The sequence below is a fragment of the Manis javanica genome, chromosome 1 (assembly GCF_040802235.1).
Source record: "Manis javanica isolate MJ-LG chromosome 1, MJ_LKY, whole genome shotgun sequence".
Taxonomy (NCBI): Eukaryota; Metazoa; Chordata; class Mammalia; order Pholidota; family Manidae; genus Manis; species Manis javanica.
Genome location: NC_133156.1, coordinates 123,717,871 through 123,737,630, shown reverse-complemented (window position 1 = coordinate 123,737,630; position 19,760 = coordinate 123,717,871). Strand labels below are relative to the sequence as shown.

The following is a 19,760-nucleotide window of genomic DNA, read 5'->3' as shown; positions in this document are numbered from 1 at the left end:
GATTGGTGTTTTACTTAACCTATTCAATCATTAATTTTCAAAAGTCACCTGAAGGAGCAAAAAATATGTACCCTCTGAACTTAAAGAGAGTAAAAGGAGAAAAACGGGGCAGCTGGCACTATGAAATAAGTGTATGGCTCTTTATTATAAACACAGACTAAAATGGGCCCAGTGTCTTATAGTAGAGCCATGAGCTTCTATGGGTGTAGACCAGTCATTGACCACTTGGCATATATCGTGGTCAATACCACACCTGCAAAGTTAAGGAACTGTCATGTAACTATCTCTTTAATTTTACGGGAGGATCTGTAACTGGGACTCCAAGCTCTTTGTCTCCCCAGTCAGGGACCCCTACCGCAGATCAGGCCAATTTGGATGGGTTCATCCAGTCATAAATTCATTTGACTGATCCTGCCCTAAAATCTAAATTAGAAAAATACCTCTGGGAAAGCCCCTTCCCCCTTCCATGCTATATTTTAAAGACACACATTTAGAATTGGGGTAAGTCAATGCTATTAAAGTTGAATATTCCAAGGTGTGATTACCTGAAAGAAATGATATCTGTGTTATTTGAATGTGCTCTGGCCATTGTCATGGCTAGGTCATTGGCTTCCGAGCCACTGTTCACCAAGAAAATGACCTAGAGGGAAAGGAAGATGTGTGATCTCATATTTTAATTTATTTCCTTATTACTCAATTAATTCAAAATTACTAAAGACTGTGTGCTAGACTCTGATTTTCAAGAAGATTTCCTTTCAGACAGAGGTCCCATTATTTAATTACTATTTTAATCCTACAGTTTTTCTTTGGGTAGCAACTCAGTGCTAGAAATATGAAGAATGGCTAAGAATTATCCCAAGAACATTTCAGAGTTGCATTGGCTTTATTTGATGCTCTGCAAAATGCTAAGATGGGTAGTCTTGTTAAAGGGTACCTAGTGACTGTGGCCAAGTGGATCTGAGGTCTTTTGACCACTGAACTTAAACCATTCCAACTGATTCTGAAGGCCTGGGACAGGGCAGGCTCCCTGATCCTGCAGCCCCGGAGGATATCCCAGCTTGTCTCTTCAGTGTGTGTTAATGTTGAGAAAACAAGCAAACATAAACTGCAGCTCATTCTGGCTAAAAGAAAGAGAGCCAAAGGGCTCTGGGTCCTCCAGGCTTGTGGACTGGGAGGCATGAGCCTGGGCCTTTGTTGACATCCTGGCTTCTGCTTTTGCATGAACATGCCTGTGCTGAACTTAGGTTGCAGCTATTTCACCTTCCTTCATCTCTTCCAGATAATATATGTAGTAAATAAAGCATGTAAATAATATTGTAAGCTAATAATAATAGCTAACATTGGGTACTAGGCACTATTCTAGGTCCTACATATTTATTAAGTTATTGGGTCCCAAATACAAATCTCAGCCAACATGTTAACATCTCAATTCAGTTAAAAAATTCAGTCATTTCAGTCACATCTCATTTAGCAAAAATATTTAGGTGCATCTTAGACCAAATGAACTGAATGATATGCTAATTTTATTAAAGAGTGGCTCCACTCTTTGTAAAAGAAGAAATGCAAAGGACTTTGCAGAGGAGCTATGGAGCAAAGAGATGAAGACCTCTTGAGGAACACAGAGAGTGTGAGAGGGCGGGGACTCCTGCTATGTGATTTCTGCAGAGAGATGGCGGGGAGGAGAACCACCAAGGAGAGGCAAAGCCTTGGAGGTGAGGAAGTGAACATGGGCAATTCATTAATTCCTTTCTTCTCCTTCACTGCTTTCTGATAAGGCTATTAACTCACCATTGCAGATGTTCAATGCACAGACCAAATTTCCAGCCCATATCCCTGTTTCCTAAGACAGCTCCTCTGGGATCATGAACCCCTGACCCTTTGAGCTGGGAGCATCATACCTTTAGAGGTTCAGGGAGAAGCACTGCAAGCTTCTCTACATACTCATGGATTGGAGGGTGGAAGAAGAAGGTACTTGTGTGCCACAGGCGGCCAAGCTGCTTTTGTGCAGCTGCGTTAACCTTCCTGGTTGAACAGAGAAGCAGAGTTACCCACACTGCCCGCTGATATGTTCCTCCTAACACACACCAGCTGCTGAACCCAAACATACAGCTATTTCTCAAGGAGCTCAAGAGGCTGACTTCATCTGTACCACAGAAAGAACTTCTCTACCCACCAGGGGTCTCCAGCAATGGGATGCGTTGCCTCAAAGGATGATGAGTTCCTCATCAAGAGAAGTTTCAGAAGGAGACTAAATGATTATTTCTTAGGGATTTTAGAAAAGACATTCCTAGTTTAGGAGGGATTTCTTCTCACTAGGTTTTCTTATTAACAACTTTTCAAATAGTTTGGAAACTAGAGATGACTAAATCTAAGGTTGGGTGTCCTCACATTTTATTCTTCTAAAAAATTATAGATCCATCAAGCACATGTATACAGGATTAACACTTTTTCCTTCAAAAGAGATTCCAGCATCTGGGCCTTAGTAATGCTCAGTGTCGATGAACATTTTGCAAACATGAAATCACATTTTATGGACGATCAGAATGTTCATGTTGAGGGATAGTAGGAACTAAGGGTAGATAGGTATGTGGGACCTGACTAGGAACACCTGGACAGGCCAAGGTGTTTTGAACTTGATCTAAAAGACAGCAATGGCTAAAGTTTGTTACACACCATTTCTCTTTGTTATTAGTAACTGTCACACCTAAGAAATCAATTCAGTGCTTAAGCAATTTTGAGAAATACCAGATCAAACATATTTCTTTGCTGTAGGACTTTGTTGTAGAATAATCTAATCTGCACTGTTTCTCCCTAGGAAGAAGAAATAGTTTGAAGTGTTTCCCAAACTTATTTTCTCACAGGACCCTTTACCAATGTACCTCTCCTGTGATCAGTGTTCCATGGAACTTACTTCAGAAAATTGTGCAGTATCAAACTTTTAGACAGAAGAGACACTTGACAGAAGCATTGTTCAGCAACATAAATCTGAGAGGGTAGGATTGATGGGGGAAGACTGGTAAGTGAGGCCAGTGAGGGGGGCACGGGGCCCTTCCAGGTGTGGGAGGACAAGAGTTCCCCAGACATTGGTGTCAGTGGGAATCACTGAGACAGGCTAGGAGGAGAGAGATTTCAGTGGAGGGTGGTAGTGGAGAGTCAGAGATGACTTCAACATTCTTGCCTGTAACATTGGAGAAACCACAGAATTAGTAGAGGAATTCAGCCAGGTGTCTAGCCTCCCAGGTTCTAGCGGAGGAGTTCAGCAGAGCAGGTGGATCACATGTGTTCCTTGAGTAAACGAATGTGTGAATAAAAACAGTATTGTGAGGGCATGATGGATTTGGTTTTGGTAATGTTGAATTTCAGCTGATGGTGGAAAATCAGCTGAAATTGACTTTTGGTGGGTATGTGAAGGCCCCTTCCTGGAGGCTGTGGGCATCTACATTGCCAATGGGTTTCAGCCCCGGGCAAGTTCATGATGGATTCAGTGTGACTAAAGAAATGACAGTAGAACATTCTTGGGGCGAAAGGGTTATACCCAACTTTATTTCCACAGTAGCAGGTCAGTCACTAGAATCCTGTCCACTCAGAGCGAGTCTGCGTGCAGCAAGCAGGTCCCTGCCTCTGGGCCTCTCAGCCCGCACAGCCGTCCCAGTCTCTGTCCTTGGTGCTGCCACCACTCCACCCTCTACTCTACTCTCCTGCAGCCTTGTAGCCATGCCACTCTGTCACCTAGAGCACTGGGCAGGGCTCTTTATATATAGTCAATAACAATGCATTGCCCACACATGTGTAGTGAGCTAGCCGACGGGGGCCAGGTGAAAATTCTGGACACAGGAACCTTCAGTTTATCCACAGCATCTTGATGCCCACTCTGGGTTTATTATAGTTAGTATCTTAGCTTGATGAGGGGCCAAGGCTGAAGAAATGGAGTTGGATAAGGCTGCTGAAAATTTAGTGATTCAATGACCAGGAGTGGGGAGGGAGGTGGGACCAATTTTATGGGGGAGACGGTACTCCCATGAAGGGAGCGTAGAGAGAAGAGCAGGCAGTGAAGGAAAGAGTCCTGGACCCCCAGAGTTATGGGGTCAGAGGGCAAGCTGCAGGGTCAGAAGGCAGTCAGGGGAAGCACACAGGCCATGAAAGTCAGTGAGAGTGGCCAATTAACAGGTACAATGTCCAACATGACTGGGAAGATTCAGTGGGAATGTTCAATTTTTTTCTCTACTTCAGTTTTCTTTACTTCTTTCACATGTGTTTATCCTATGTTAAATTTCCATCTGCAATTTATTTTGCATGCTCCTTAGGACCTCACCTGGGACTAGCATCTACTGAAGAAAGAAATGGCAAGGAGGTGGCTATGGGAGGAACAATGTGGACTAGACCCTGGAGTAAAACTCACTCTTTACCACCTGACAGCTGCTTGTGAAGACCATTTGCCCCTACCTGGACCAAACGGCCCAACCTATTTGGTTTATTTAGACTTCCTTTATTTTGGTCCCACTTAATGTGAGTTTTATTAGCCAGATTATTAAAGGCAAGAGAGAACAGACATTAGAATGAAATGACTGCACTAAAGCCTAGAAGACCACAGAGGAACTACTGAGGGCATTTGGCTTGGGTAGGGGAGTCAAAGGAGCAGAGAATCTCAAGATTCAGGGATCTGTACATTTCTAATGTAAGTTTCCTGTGAGGAGTACATCTTTCTCTTATCCTTTCTTTACTCATCCATTGGTTGGAGTTGATGAAGGTCTGTAGGTGAGAAGTGACCTCCCCTCATCAACCCCCCCCCACCAGACCCCGTGTCCTTGGAGAACTGCCTCTCCCTTCCTTCTGCCTTTCCTCAGTGGCTTCCTCTCTTCGGAAAGCTGTTACTAGTGAGGAGAAAGCCCCACACAGCAGCACTCCGACCACGTGGCCACGCTGCACAGCACGCGCGATGACCACTAAACCATGCATTGTCAGGAAAATAAAAAGTGCAGGGGTAAGATTCAGTGTCACCCAGGAAGCAGCCGGGAGCATGGGAGCCATAAACTGGGATATGTCTGAGGGCGGAGAGTTATTAACCAACTACGGTTTTGAATCACTAACCTGATTTCCATATATTCCTCTGGAGTGAACACCCCAGCGTTTTAAGGATACTCACGGGTGGCAGTGACCAACACTGACAGTGACAATTCCAGAAAAGAAATCCAGGTATCTGTTTCCCTCGTAATCAAATAGCCACTGCATGTGACCCTGGTGGAGCAACAAAGGCTTCGGAAAATACGCCTCCAGCTTAGGGGACAGATGTTGCTTGTGGATCTCCAGGACACGGTTATAGGCAAGGGACTGTTGACAGGCAAGATGTAAGTATTTAAGATCTTCCTTTTCCTTATCCCCATGTTTCTTACAAGATCAATAGCAGGTCACCCCCTAGAGTAGCAGCACCTCACCTCTACAGTGGGTGGATTTGCTCAGTGTCTCCCAGGCAGGACCCCAAGGCTCCTCCTTTCATGTAGGGGAAACTATTAATGTGGCCCTCTGATTCTTTTCTAGATCAAACATGAAGGGAGCTGAAATTTTCTACCTTTCAATGGAAAGCCTTGACTTTGAATTACTTTTGGCTGTGAAAAAATAAAAAAAAGACCTTGGAAGTAAATGTCAAAAGTAACTAAGTCATTTTTTTCTTATTTTGGGAATCAAAAAACAATGTGAAGTGCTGGTGGTGTCCATGTCTTTAATCATCAGACCTCTCTCCTAAAACATTTCCTTGTAGATCCCTCCTGACCATTGATTATACAATTTCTAACTATGAGTACTATGTAGAAGAAACAGTTTGGGGGGAAAGAGGCAGACAGAGATGGAGAGAGAGAGAATTAGCCTGAGAGCAAAATGATAACTTTATAATTTTTGGTGGAGGACTCAGGGAGGTCAGATCATGCCCATATGAGAAGTCAAAACTGGAACATTTTAAAAAATGCATACATTTGTGATGTATGCTTTTGGGTGTATTATATCTATATCCCAGAGAAACATATAGTGTCATGGATTGTCTCTTTCTTGTGCTCTCAGTGTCACTCTGTCTCAGCATCTGTCTCTCTCTCACATATACGTACACCATTCATACAGAATTGAATGGAGAAAGAAGGTTCAGATACTCACAATGACTTAAATACTGGAATATCTGGGGATGGGATGGCTCAGCGGCAGACAGGGCCATTTGTGGGTCCTTCTGGAGAAAGGTAGTAAGTTAGCCCTTTCTGTTGGGTTTTCCTAAAATTCTGACTCTTACCTGGTATCGTTCAGGTGTGAAGTCACATGGAGGCATTCTGGGCTTTGTATGAAGACTGAGCTTGGTTACAGATGTCCACCAAGCACCTATTAAAAGTGGAGTGAGTTACGGTCCTCACCTAAACATCACACAGGCCTGTTTGGTAAAAATCACCTATAGTTATCTGAATCAAGGTCCTTAGGCAATTTTATTTCTTAGTTTAAAAACATCATCTAAATCAGCCTTTCATTGGGACTTAAAAGTGGAGTTATCTCAATATGAGTTTTCTGGAGGAAAGAAGAGAGTTCTTCTTGAATCTAGTGGGGAATATTGATTGACCAAACCCTGGCCAGTGAGGTGTGTGGCTCGGATATACTGCCTCTGTTAATAGAGGTGCTTTCTAAACTTTGAGCTGCCTAGTGCCTGAATCCCAGTGCTTACCCCAATTTCTGGTTCTGGATTGTTTATACACAGGGAATGGTGGCTGACTATTTTTGTAGGGAATGAGGAGACATAGGTGCTAGGCAATGAACTATGTTAACAAATACAAGTAAATAGATCTGGAAGACAAAACCTTCACCAAAACACAACACAAATACCATGACAGCATAAGACCATGCCAAAGTAAAGATAAGCTGAGCCAGAGGAATCATTAAATATTTGGGCTAGAAGGGACCTTATACTTTTTTGTTTGTCAAAGTACTCATTTTATAGAGGAGGAAACCTGTCTATAGTGGTACATTAATTTGTTTAAGGCCACCAAGTGAGTTAACTGCAGAAAAGGTATGAAATTCCACATGCCTGACTCCCAGCCTACTACTCTTTTGCTCATTTCATTGACCACCTTCATCCTTCCCTTTCCAACACAGAGTTTGACCTGTCTATACAATGGGATGAAATAATGGAATCAAAGGCTATCAGAGCTGGAAGAGATGTCTAGAGACTTTATAAATACTCTTGGAGAAGAATGCTGCTAATTTTGGAGATTCAAGGTCAGTATCAAGATAACATAACAGGTAGAGAGAGCTTTGGAAATGATGTCTCTCATTCAGCATGAAGGTTGAATCCATGGATGAAATGTTGGTGTCTTGTGTGGCTAAGAAGTCACAGTCCTGAGAAACATAATGAACAACTATGTTTTTAAATGAGGCTAGAAAGTAACAGCTCTGAGTATTTTTTCTTTCAAAGAGATCTCATTCACTTTTCTAAAAGCTCTAAATAATCACTGATGTCATTAATTTGCTCTTAACTTTAAACGCAAGTGGCTTTTGGGTATCTGTGCATAGAAATGATAAAAAAAGGATAGCTTAATTTTTCTAAGAATTTCACCTTTTGAAGTTTTTCATTGTGTCGCTCTACATTAGTACTGTTCAGAGATGGAATAAAAATTTTGAGTGCTTCTAAGAACTCAAATTCTTTTCACCCTTTAGTTTCATTTTCCTACCTGTAAAATTGGAGTTGCCCATTGAGAAGGCTGTGAGCTCTCAACTCCAAGGTTATAGGAATTACGAAAGTAGGCTAGAGAGTTGGAAAGAAAGATATGATAAAAAAAAAGTCTGAATTTCAAACAGCCAAGGCAGGTTTATACATCCATTCATTCATTCACCAAACTGACAGGAATATGATGGTGGAATGAAGGCTTCAAATGAAATACATAAAAGCCTGCCCAAAGGGAGAATGGAAGGAAGACAAGTAAGAGAAAGAATTAGTCAATAAACAAAATAAGTCTAGATAACATCTCAAAAATCTATTGTCTTTCATACTTCCTGTCTCACCAAACAACCCAAACTTGAAAATAATAGTAATAGTAAAAATTAATAGACAAAAAGAAACAAAAATTCTTTGGTTTTTTTAGCTTGCTAGAAAAAAATTAAAATTCAAATATCTAGATAATTGCCTGCATTCTTATTCAAAATAGCCTATGTTTTGAGGACAACATAAAGTTAAGGATTAATAAAGCTTCTCTTGGGCCCCTGGAAATGGTGTATATACATGTTTACACAGACCTGTTTTCATGTGAATGCATAGGGACTGTGTGTATGTATGTGTGTTTGTATGTGTGAAGACAGACTGAAGTGGGTTAATAAGACCAAATCCCAGGTCTATTTCTGTAAAGGTGTTTTTACTTATTTTTTTTTTGGTTTCTTTGTTATCATTTTAACTGGTCCGATATTGCCTTTTAAAGCCTGATGGTAAACCCAAAGGGATTTTCATCCAATTAACCTGGACAACTCAAGTTGAGTTGAATTTCCACTTCAATTCACCTGGACAACTCAAGTCATTTAAGGTCTAATTCAATTTGGAGAAAACACTACTCTCGTATATTAAGTGCCAAGTGGGGAACTGGGTTTAACTTGCCAGGTGCTTAATTCCCACAGAGTTCTACAGCAGAGAGGTCACCTGAACTTGGCTTTCTTTTCCCCAAAAAATCATAGTATCAAAAAATGAAAATATGTTTGGCAAGGTGAGAGAAATCAATTTTTGTGGGCATTTGAAAATTCTAGGGGGAATTCTCTTTGTAATGGAAAATATTTTTCTAACACCCACAACCAACTTTCAACACAGAAAGGTATTTATTGAGAACTTCCTTATTCTTTCAAATAAAAACAGTTATAAAATATTTGAAAATGCACAATGGAAATAGTCAGTAGAACATTAAAGTGATTCAGTTCTGCCTGGCATATTATGTAGCTTAAAATTGACTTGTCACTTTGGTTTCTTTTGATACTTAGGCTAGTCAGTGATTCAGGAAAGGAAGATTTTATTCACTTTAGAGCTGAGGTGGGGATAGATTAAACCCCCATAGGGTTGAGGGCTAGTGTAGGAAAAATGGAAGTTCCTATGGCCAGGAACCTCACCTGACCCTAAATCACTTGAAGATGTAATTGGCCTACTGCTAGGCTACTGCTTTCACACCTGTGGCAATGAGCTATTATTGACTGAATCACTATATAAAGTGATCTGCCCAGTGCTCTGGGTAGAGGCAGAGATGAAGATGGATTATGGACCTGCAGACTGCTAGATGCATATGTGATTCTAGTCCTTGACCTACTGCCATGAGAATAAAGCCAGATATAAACCCTTTTACCCCAAGAATATTCTGTTGTCATTTCTCGCTCTCACCAAATCCATAGTGAACTTGTGCAGGGCTTAAACACTCAGGCAAGACAATTGGCATAGCTGGCAGGATTCACTGTAAACCAAAGAGTGGAACAGGCTGCCCTCACGGGATGGGTGCTTCAGTGTGCTGCCCCAATAGACAGGGAGACATTTGAATGTCCCCCAGTGGGCATGTGGTCTGGGGTGGCTTGCCCGCTAGAGGACTGGGGCCCTCCGCAGGACTTGGGGGCAGTGAAAGTGACACCTGAGGCAGTAGAGGTGGCACTTGGCATAATAAGGAGGTCCTTTGAGAATCAGAAGCCTGCAAAGCAGTGAAAACCATGGATTGGCTGTTTCTCACAGTATTAAAAAGTCTACAGAAGAGAAGGATGTGCTCCTGTGAGAGACATGAGAAATAGTAGCATGAGATTGTGAGCTGTGAAGTGCTGTGGATTTGTTGAAGAATGAAATGATGTTGATAGGAGAGGAGACAGCATGAGAATGTGAGCTGCGTGGTGTTGTGGAGGAAGTAAAAGATTCTTTGCAGAAGGAGAGTGGCACTGCAAGGCACTGCAGAAGAGGCAAAGGCCATGAAGCAGAAGGATGTACTCCTGCAAGAAGTACATGAAGCAGCAGCATGAGAATGCCAGCTGTGATGTATTGAGGTGAAGGTAGGGAAGCTGTTGAAGACTGAGCTGGCACTGCTGTGAAGCACTGTAGGAAAGCTTAAGGTGCTGCAGAGGAGGCACTGGGGGAGACTTGGGAGGTGGCAAGAAAGGTGCTGTCAGCTCTTGAAATGGAGGAGCTGTGGGAGGACAAATGAGTGATGCCAGAGGCACCAACCCCTCCTCTATTGAAAGCCTGCCCAGCTGTAGATGAGAAAATAAAGATGCAGCAACTGTGGGTTCACTTGGAAGAGGTTCAGTCCCTTTCCCAGGTCATAGAGCACTCTATACTTTGCCCCTAAACTGACGCTGAGCTGGTAGATTTGGGTTTTCAGTTTTGGCAAAAGCCCGTGGAGTTGATACCAGCTTGGCTCCTGTGTCTTTGGGATATAGTGGGGGATAGAATTATTCTGTCAGGATCAGAGATGGGAAAGCTAGCTCCCCTGACAGTTCATCCTGCCTTGAGGCAGAGATTACAATACACACACACATCAGACCCTAGAAAATCACTCCCTTCTCAATTGGTTTATAGCTGCATTTAACACTGTATGGCCCAATCAGGGTGATTTACCATCCTCCCCCACTAGATGGCAGATGTATGCTTAGCTCCAACAGGGGTTATGGGAGTTAGGCATGAAAAATGCTGTTTACAGTCCAGAGAATTATGGCCCAGGTGAGGAGCCTTTTACTGGGGGAATGAGAAATGTGGTGCTTTAAATGGCTCCCATGTTCCTCTTTGGGGCCCTAGTGGCCATACTTGCCCCTCACTTAGGGCAGCCCATAAGTGAGGTTACCCATGTGGTGGCAGACTTGGGAGAGGCTGAAATGATGAGATCACGTAAGGAAATATGGTCTGCTACTCAGAGGCAGAATTTAAAGGGCCCCATTAAGGTTACGATGACCCAAATGTGATTTGATTTAATAGGGACAGGAGCAGACAGAGAGAAATTGAATGGAAAGTCAAATAGAATCTTACTGGAGCTGTGGCAAAAAGTGAAACCAGAGCAGCAGTTCTGGCCACTGAGGACCAAGAAGCAGAGGCTGGAGACAGAGCCACAACTCTGGTGTGTGTTTGTAAGACTTCCTGCTGGAGAGTAAGCTGACTTTGCCTGACCCTGCACAGGAAGATGACTGGGGGATATGATTTGACTGAGGGGAGGGTCAAGGTATCCACCTTGAGGGACCAGGGGGTACTGGAGGCCATATGTTGAAGTATCAATTAACTGGTCCCCAATGAACATACAATGTGTACTGGCTCTGGTAGACACAGGAGCTGCATGTTCACTGATTCATGACAACTTTGAGCAGCTTTCTGGAACCTCCACTATTATAAATGGAAATGGGTATAAGGCTATCAGAGTGAAACAAGCCCCAAACCTATCTAACCACAAAAGAGTATACTGTGTATACCTCTCCCATCCCCAAATATATTTTGGGTATAGATATCCTGCAAGGCCTATGGTCACAGACCACTACAGGTGAGTTCAGACTGAGAATACATGTGGCAAAGGCAGTCCTGAGGGGACATGCTAAACACCCACTGATAGCTTTGCCTGTGCCTCAGTGGGTGACTAATACCAAACAATACAAATTACCTGAAGGGCATAAAGAAATTGGAGAAAACCTCTAGGAATTGGAGAAGGTAGGTATTATAAAGCCCACCCATAGTTCTTTCAATTCTTTGGTATGGTTGGTAAAAAAGCCAGATGGCTCCTGGTATATGACAGTGGATTACAGAGAATTAAATAAAGTCATACCCTCTCTGCATGGTGCCACCCCCTCTATTGCAGACCTGATGGTTACCCTCAGTCATGAACTAGGAACATATATCATTATGTTGTGGATCTTGCTAATGCCTTCTTTTCTATTGACGGAGAACAGGAAAGATGGGAAAGTTTGCCTTCACATAGTAAAGATGGCAATGGACTTTCACTGTACTTCCACAGGGATGCCTCCACAGTCCCTCCATCCTTTATGGACTCATAGCCCTGGACTTGGCAGCATGGGAGAAACCAATGGTGTGACTGAATCATTGTATTGATTCATGATATCATGCTCACCTCTGATTCTCTTACAGATCTAGAAGGTGCAGCACCTAGACTGCTGCAATATCTAAAGGAGAAAGGATGGGCTATGAACAGCACCGAGGTTCAGGGACCTGGTTTGTCAGTCAAATTCTTGGGGGTCATCTGGTCAGGTAAGATTAAAGTTATCCCAGAGACAGTCACAGATAAAGTCCAGGTCTTCCCTATCCCTGTAACTGTGGCATTGTTGCTGGAGTTTTGGGGTCTTTTAGGCTACTAGAAAGTGTTCATCCCACACTTGGCACAAATTCTGAAGCCCTTATACTGTTTGGTACGAAAGGCTTCAAGTGGGACTGGGATGAGACATGTGCATCTGCTTTTACCACTGCAAAATGGGCAGTCAAGGCTGTGAAGGCCTTGAGTGTGATAGACCCATCAAGGGCCTATGAGCTAGATGTTCGTGTGACCAAAGATGTTTATAGCTGGGGTCTCTGGCAGTGGCTTAAATGAACTTTCCAACCTATTGGACTTTGGTTACAACTCTGGAAAGGAGCAGAGGTATGGTAAACCTTAATAGAGAAACAATTGGCTGCTGTGTACCATGCTGCTGGCTACAGAGCCCATTACTGGAACGGCCCTGATGCAGGTTAGAACCATCTATCCCATCATGGGTTGGGTACGAGTCTAGACCCAAAAGCTGTGGAGTGGTGTGACATAGATGCCTACACTGGCCACGTGGGGTGTGTATTCAGAGCAGTGTAGCACTCTCTCTACCAGCCCCAGTGCTTACTGGGGTCAGTGACATATACCAGTGCAAGGCAGGAAGAATTTGCTTCAGAGTCATTAGTAGCAGAGAGTCTTTATTGGGAGAAAAGAGCCCCTCTACCCGAAGATGCACAGTATACAGATGGTTCCAGCCATGGGCAGCCCCTGTAATGGAGGGCAGTAGCTTTCCATCCAAGACTGAGACAATAAGATGGAGGATGGGGAGGGGAAGAGCAGCCAATGGGTAGAGTTGTGGGCAGCATGACTTATGATTAGCCAGGAGTCTTCCCCTATAGTTTTCTGCACTGACAGTTGGGCTATTTATTGAGAACTGACTCTGTGGCTGCTGACATAGTGCCACACCAACTGGTTGGTTGGTCATGACCCTTTGGAAGCAAGAATTGTGGCAAGATTTATGGGCCTGTGGTCAGACCAAAACAGTTATAGTATATCATGTGATCATGTGACAGGCCATTTGCTGCTGTCATCCCCAGGAAAGGATGAAGCAGGTGAAATGGCCCAAGTACTTTAGAAGGAAAGCCTGCCTCTGATGTGGCCCAATGGTTATGTCAACTTTTGTTGCATGTTGTTAATCTCCTCTAACGTCTCTGTGGATCAGGCACACCCTAGCAATAACTGCAACTTGCTGGGTGTGCATGGAGCTCTTTATCAGGACTGCTACTGGCTTCTTGTGGAAAGTGCAAATCACGAGCTGGGGCTGGTTTGAATACAGCTGGGATGACCACTTGGTGGCAATCAATCCCCTTGGACTCGAGAATAACCATTATTATTGTAAGCTTTGTTGTTACAATGCTCTAGCTTTCTTGAACAAGGATCATTGCAGAAGACTGATGGTATGTAGGTTGTGAGCCGAGAATTCTGGAGGGGTGGAGTGTGGGGAAAGTGGAAGTGCCTATGGCCAAGATCTTCACCTGACCCTAAACTACTTAATGATGTAATTGGCCTACTGTTAGGCCAATGCTTGCACACCTGTAGGCAATAAGCTATTATTGACTAAGTCATTATATAAAGAGCTCTGCAGGAGGTTACAGTGGAACTTGTCTCAGTCTCTCTGGGGAACCACTTCTGGTAGAATCACTCTGAATTTGGAGTCAGGCAGACCTGGCTTTGAATCCCAGGTTGTCGTTTGATGTTTCTGCTTTTGACCACATTTCTTAATGATTCATTCATTATTCTTCTGTCTCCTTATCTGAGAAATCGGTTAATAGTACTCACTAAAATATTTGGTTGAAGATGAAAGGGAATAATCATTTAAAGCACCACACATGTATTAAGTTTCAAAGAATTGCAATTGTTGGGGCAGGAGGATAAAAAGCAGATAGGAGAGGAAGAAAGAATAAAGAAAAGGGAGAGATGAGGAGAACATAGCAATAAAATGATCATAGTGGGGAACGGAAAAGGCTTTCCCCTACTTGATTGGGACTTCTAAGGCATAAAAATGTGCAGACAGGAGTTGGCATTAGGGGAATTGGTGAGGGAGTGGGGCAATATAGTGAAACAAGATACACGTGAAAATCACAAGCCCATAGGCTATGGCCCATGAAGCTACTGATGGATGCTCCCTCGGGTCTCCTCGCATTTTCTGTTCCTGCTGGAGAGAGAAGAGAGTCTGAGGAGGAGAACTGGACTCAGAGTCTAGTCCTGGTTTCTTGGGTGACTTTGCGTACATGACTGTACTTCTCAGAGTCTCTGCTTCCTTGTTGGTAAGTGAGGGGATGGTACCTCCTCCTGGGGACATGGTGGGAGTTTGTGAGAATGCTTTGTGGCTTATAGTCATCCTTCAGCACCTAACATGATAGTTAAACCTTTATTTTGAATTGCCATCCTTTTATATCTGTTTATATTATAGCTAAGATATCACATTTTTATTTTTAAATTGTGGGGAGTGGAAAAGGGATTCCTCTTCCTGATTGAGGCCTATGAGGCACAGGGTCTCACTATGGAATATAAGTATGCAGACAGGTGTTTGCACTAGGGAGGTTGTAATTAGGGAAATCCCCCACAGTCAGTTTTCTAATCCATGAATTTCATTTCAGAGCAAAAGAGGGCACTGTAAAATATTGGACATGAAAAGGGACACTGGATTTGACAAAGTCATGACTGCTGGGTTAGATGACCTGTCTCTAAGAGCTCATCCAGGTCTAATCTTCCAGAAGCTCCAGAGCTCAGCCCTTCCCCTCTGGCTGACCCTCTGCTGACCCACATGCCCCTGGTTTCCACTCACGGTTCAGGGAAGGGCACATCTTGGGGATCCCAGAAGAGGAGGTGTCCAGGCTCAAAGCCCTTGGCAAACGTCTGCAGACTAGAATCATCTCTCCCAGCTGGGAAGCAAAGCCCTGTGGAGGCAGTCAGAGGAGGGCCTCCCACTGCTCAGCCACTGGGCGGACTTTGAGATTAGACTGGGTGGGGCGGAGCTCCAGAGGGGAAACTTGGAGGGTTGCTGCCTCCGATTGGAGAAGCCCCAGAGCTTTCAGGGCCAGGATAGGGCCTTAAGGGGAGTGAAGGAGAACAGGGCTGGGGAAGAGGCAATGGGTGGGGGGAGGGAGAGAGAAGGGAGACAGAAGGCAGGTAGGCAACACAAAGGTCTTTGGGACTAGTTTTGCTAGTTTTGTGTGGCATCAGCACGAGTGTCTCTATCGGAGGGGGAATGGGCCCAGGTGTGGCTGAAGGGGTCAGAGGCTGAGAAACCAGAGGGGTGTGAGAAGAAGAGGGAGAGAAAGAGGATGTGCATGAAGTGACTGGGGAAAGAAATTGGTGTTGGGGGTCTTAGAGGAAGAGGAGGAGGGCTTATGGGGAAGGGGCACCCACTAGCTGGGGAAAACTCTGGACAACCGTGCATCCCTTTAGGTGTGCGAATAGAGCAAGAAGTTGAGAGCAGAGAAGTCAGGGTGCTTTATTCTTATATTTTAATTTCTTAAATTTCCTTTAGTTACTCCTGCCTTCTCCACTCCTAGTCTCCGTAGGCAACTATTATATGTATTTAATACATATCTTTTTGTTGGTATGCATTCTTGTAAAATGTGTATTATTTGGAGTGAGTGCATTATTAATGTATGTAAATATGTGACCTTCCTGTTTTCACTCAGAGCCATGTTTTTAAGATCCATCCAGGTTGCTGTGTGTATATCTCCAGATTTCTGGTGGCTGCAGGGTGGCAATCACTGTGCCTCTGCATGGCAGTGCCCCACTGGGGACGGTGACAAAGGCAGCTGGAACCAGGGTATTGGGGTGTCGGTACACAAACTGGCCCCTGGACCTGGAGAGCAGGGAGAGACCAAAGAATGAGGCAGACCACTCCAGATGGTAGGTGGCAGGTTTAATGAGCAGCAGAACTTACTTATGAGGCTTGTCTTGGGTGGCCATAAGACAAGTAGACCTCTGCTCCCACCCACCAGAATCTTTAATGTTTGTATAGAGGCCGTAACTGGGTTCAGTTATGTCCACCATCCCGATGGTCTCAACAACACCTACTGTCTCAAGGCTATGCCCTTGAAGTAGCTCCCACTGTGGCAATGGTGGGCAGTGTGTACATTCCAAGGACAGAGGAGGGGGTGAAGAGCCTCCGATTTCCTGGGTCCAGCTTGAGGGTCAACCTGTGGTCAGGTCCTCTTGGTGACCTCCTCCAATAGGGGTGGGGGTGGATGAACACCATACAAGGTGGACATCTTGTATCACCCTGCAGGGGGGATGATTGTCTTGGTCACAACCTCCACCAAGTCTGGAAAACAACATTTTTCCCCAAGTGCCCAGAAGAGGTAAGGGCAGCTGGTAAGCACAGAAAGTATTTTAAATTGGTCCCTTTTGCATGGGCTCCCAGCTTCCAGTTCATTCTGCTGGGAGGCTGTATTGTGTGAGTGTTTATGTGACTGGGCTGGTCAACTGCTATGTGAGTGACCCGTGTCAGTGAGACCTGTGTCCCTGGGGTGCCCAGTCATGTGCTGGACTGAGGTGAGAAAATGTTGAGTTCCTGAGATCTGGCATAAGTTCTTCAACTCCACTGGGCTGTGATGAATTTTTATTTTGTGAATACTACAGACTGCAAACTCCTTTGAGTGGAAATCTTTTTGGGCTATAAGTTTAAAGATTGGTGTGGTGAAGGCCCCCTTCATTAGGGCTGCCTAGGGTTGGGAAGCCAAGCAGTGCATTCTGAATAACATCCAACTGAGAAACTGTATCTTCTTTATTCAAAAGGAGGACATTTATTCTGATCACCATAGTACAGTATATGCTTTTTAAACTTTTTTTTTGTGGAAACAAACTCAAGCCTAGGAAAGCATGAGGAAGAAAGTGAAAAATCACAGCAAACCTCACCATTATATATTAGGAAAGATTCTTTCAGAAATCTTTTTTACATGGTGTATACCAGTTTATATATACATGCAGTTTTATAATCTGCTTATAGTCAGTAATACAGCTTTTCATGCAAAAAATACATAGGTCTGAGTCATCATTCTTAATTCTTTCATAATCTTCCTTGATATATTTTATTTCATTTTGGAAAATTCTTGGCTGTTATTAATTTAATATTTCTTTCTGTCCTTTCTTCTCCTGGTATTTCAGTCAAATGTATTACAGCTTTTGAAATTATTCCACAGTTCTTGGAGCTTCTGTTATTTGCTCCCACTTTTTCCCATTGCTTTTAAGCTAAGGAGTTTTTACTCCCTATCTTCAAGCTCACTGATTCTTTCCTCAGCTGGTCCAGTCGACTGATGAGTCCAACACAAAGACATTCTTCAATTTCTGTTATAGTCTTTTGATTTCTAGAATTCTTCTGATTCTTAGAGCTTCTATCTCTCTGCTTCCATTACCCATTTGGTATTACATAATATCTACCTATATTCCATTAGAACCCTTGACATATTAATCATAGTTATATTAAATTGTGTGATAAATCCAATGTTTAGGTTATAACTGAATCTGGTTCTGATGCTTTGTTGCTTCAGACTGTATTTTTCTTCTTTCACTTTAACATCACTTGCAACTATTTGATAAAAACAGGACATGATGCATTGGACAATGGGATCTGAGGTAAATAAGCCTTTAAAGTGAGGTTTTATGTTAATCCAGTTAGGAGTTGGGATGTGTTTAATGTTTGCTGTAGCTGTAGGTGTCAGAGGGTTCAATTTCCACTAGTATCCTTGTTTTGTATTCCCTGGTATCTGAGGGCTTCCCTAAGAACCTCTCCTTAAACAGAGTCAGGGTCTGGCAGGTGTTTCAGATGTAAATTACTGTTATTATATTGCAGCCCCAAAGACTTATGATTAGATCTCAGCCTTTCAGTGGGCCTGTGTCTCTGGACGTGCCCTTCACAAGTGAATCTCCAGTAGTATAAATTAAAAAAAAAATTCTGCCTTTGACTCCCTTTCCTGGCTTCAGTTTTCCCAATCTATTTCATTGAAGTCCTTACCCTTTTTGACTATGTTCTTTAGCCCCACCCCTTAGGTAGAGTAGGAAGCATAGAGGAAGGTGGAATGGGAGAAATGCTCTTCACCTGCTGAAAGAGGACTGTGGACAACTCATCTCCCCTGGAGAACAGATCTTTGTCCAGGTGAAGTCTCTTAACCATATTTCACAGTAGTTACTCTTCTCCTTCCCCAGCCAGAACAATGAGGGCAACTTTGCCATGACAGGCTGGTGGTGTTCCTTAGGTAAGGCCTATAAAAGTTTGGGGTCCTTCTAAGATTCTGGCAACCAGGGAGTTTCTCATTCTCATGTCAGTCATACTCAGACTCTAGCAATTTCTCAAAATTACTTTGTAAGTATTCTACCAGCTATGACTCTGGTGACTTCTGCTCCAGATTAAGAAGGTCTTAGCTGTGACTTTTAGGCTTTGCTCTAGATTTCAAAGTGATAGTTCACTCTGCAACCTCACTTCTCTGATGTGTTCAAGAAAAGTCATTTTCAGTTTTTCAGTTTCAGATTTTTCGTTTGTCCAGGTTCTCTTTGAAAGGATGGAAGTGACAACTTCCAAGCTATGTTGGAGCTGAAACTAGAAGTCTCCATATATTTTATTTGTTAAGTCCCTCTTAATGGATAGCTATATATTCTCCAGCATTTTAGGACATAGAATTTTGTGCGCTGGACTAAATATATTTTTCTCTGGATCAATACTTGAAGAGGGATTTCTAGATCAAAATGTATGTATGTTTAGAATGCACTCCAGTAAGGTGGCATCAATTTACAATTCACTTAACATTGCACAGAATTGTTTTCTAAGATGTTGGGTCTTTTGACCTGTTCAGAATTACAATTATATCCACTGAATCTGAAAACTGGGATGAGGAGGAAGCTTAGATTCCCTCCAGATCTTTATCCTCAGTCTAGGAGTCACTTGAAACAACAATCCAAGATCTTACCATAAGTTCACAGGTAAAATTACTATTAAAAAGACTCTGACTCTTGGTTATAAAGGACTTTAAGAGTCATCTGCTATGCTTTTTTTTCCTTCTTATGAAATTAGATCAGGTATAATTTTCTCCATTTTACATAAGACCAGGGAAAAAGAGGAACTATCCCAATTTACATGACAAGACATAAGTCTGGAGAGGTCATCTATCTCCCAGATAGTAACTTACTTTGAAGGTACAGAATATATTTCATCAGGTAGGGAAACATTGAAATTTCTCCTTGGAAAAGGTAATTGGCAAAGGAGGAAACATGAAAATTCTGTTGTCATGTTAATAATTACAGGGGAGTTTTTTGCACACAGGTTCACTAATAATTGATCAGGTAACCCCTGAATGAACTTTGCTTTTTGACCCGAGTCCTTCTGCCAGTAACAGAGCAGGGTCCATAAGAGTTACTGAGGATAAATAACAGCCTTTCAAAAGTGAAAATTTCCTTTTCTTAACTCATTTAGGAGTCATGGAGTTGAAGGAAAGGGAAATGTTTGAAAGGATTTCAGAGAACATCTGAAATGAAACCTCATATTATAGG

General features: G+C 43.0%; 1 protein-coding gene across 5 annotated transcripts in view; it reads right to left on the bottom strand.

Moving 5' to 3' along the window:
* AGXT2 (alanine--glyoxylate aminotransferase 2) overlaps positions 1-15,204 on the bottom strand; it is a 51,072-nt gene extending 35,868 nt beyond the window's left edge. For 4 of the 5 annotated variants that reach the window (XM_073237295.1, XM_073237300.1, XM_017674215.2 and 1 more), the window contains exons 1-5: positions 15,049-15,204; positions 6,272-6,357; positions 5,144-5,328; positions 1,899-2,022; positions 546-640 (exon numbers count right to left, since the gene is read on the bottom strand). In XM_073237295.1, the coding sequence (XP_073093396.1) occupies positions 546-640; positions 1,899-2,022; positions 5,144-5,328; positions 6,272-6,357; positions 15,049-15,136 (578 nt within the window). In that variant the 5' untranslated portion in view covers positions 15,137-15,204. Of the gene's footprint in view, positions 1-545; positions 641-1,898; positions 2,023-5,143; positions 5,329-6,141; positions 6,212-6,271; positions 6,358-15,048 lie in introns of all 5 variants that reach the window. The other variant, XM_073237302.1, reaches the window with a different exon arrangement.
* Positions 15,205-19,760: the final 4,556 nt, after the last annotated feature.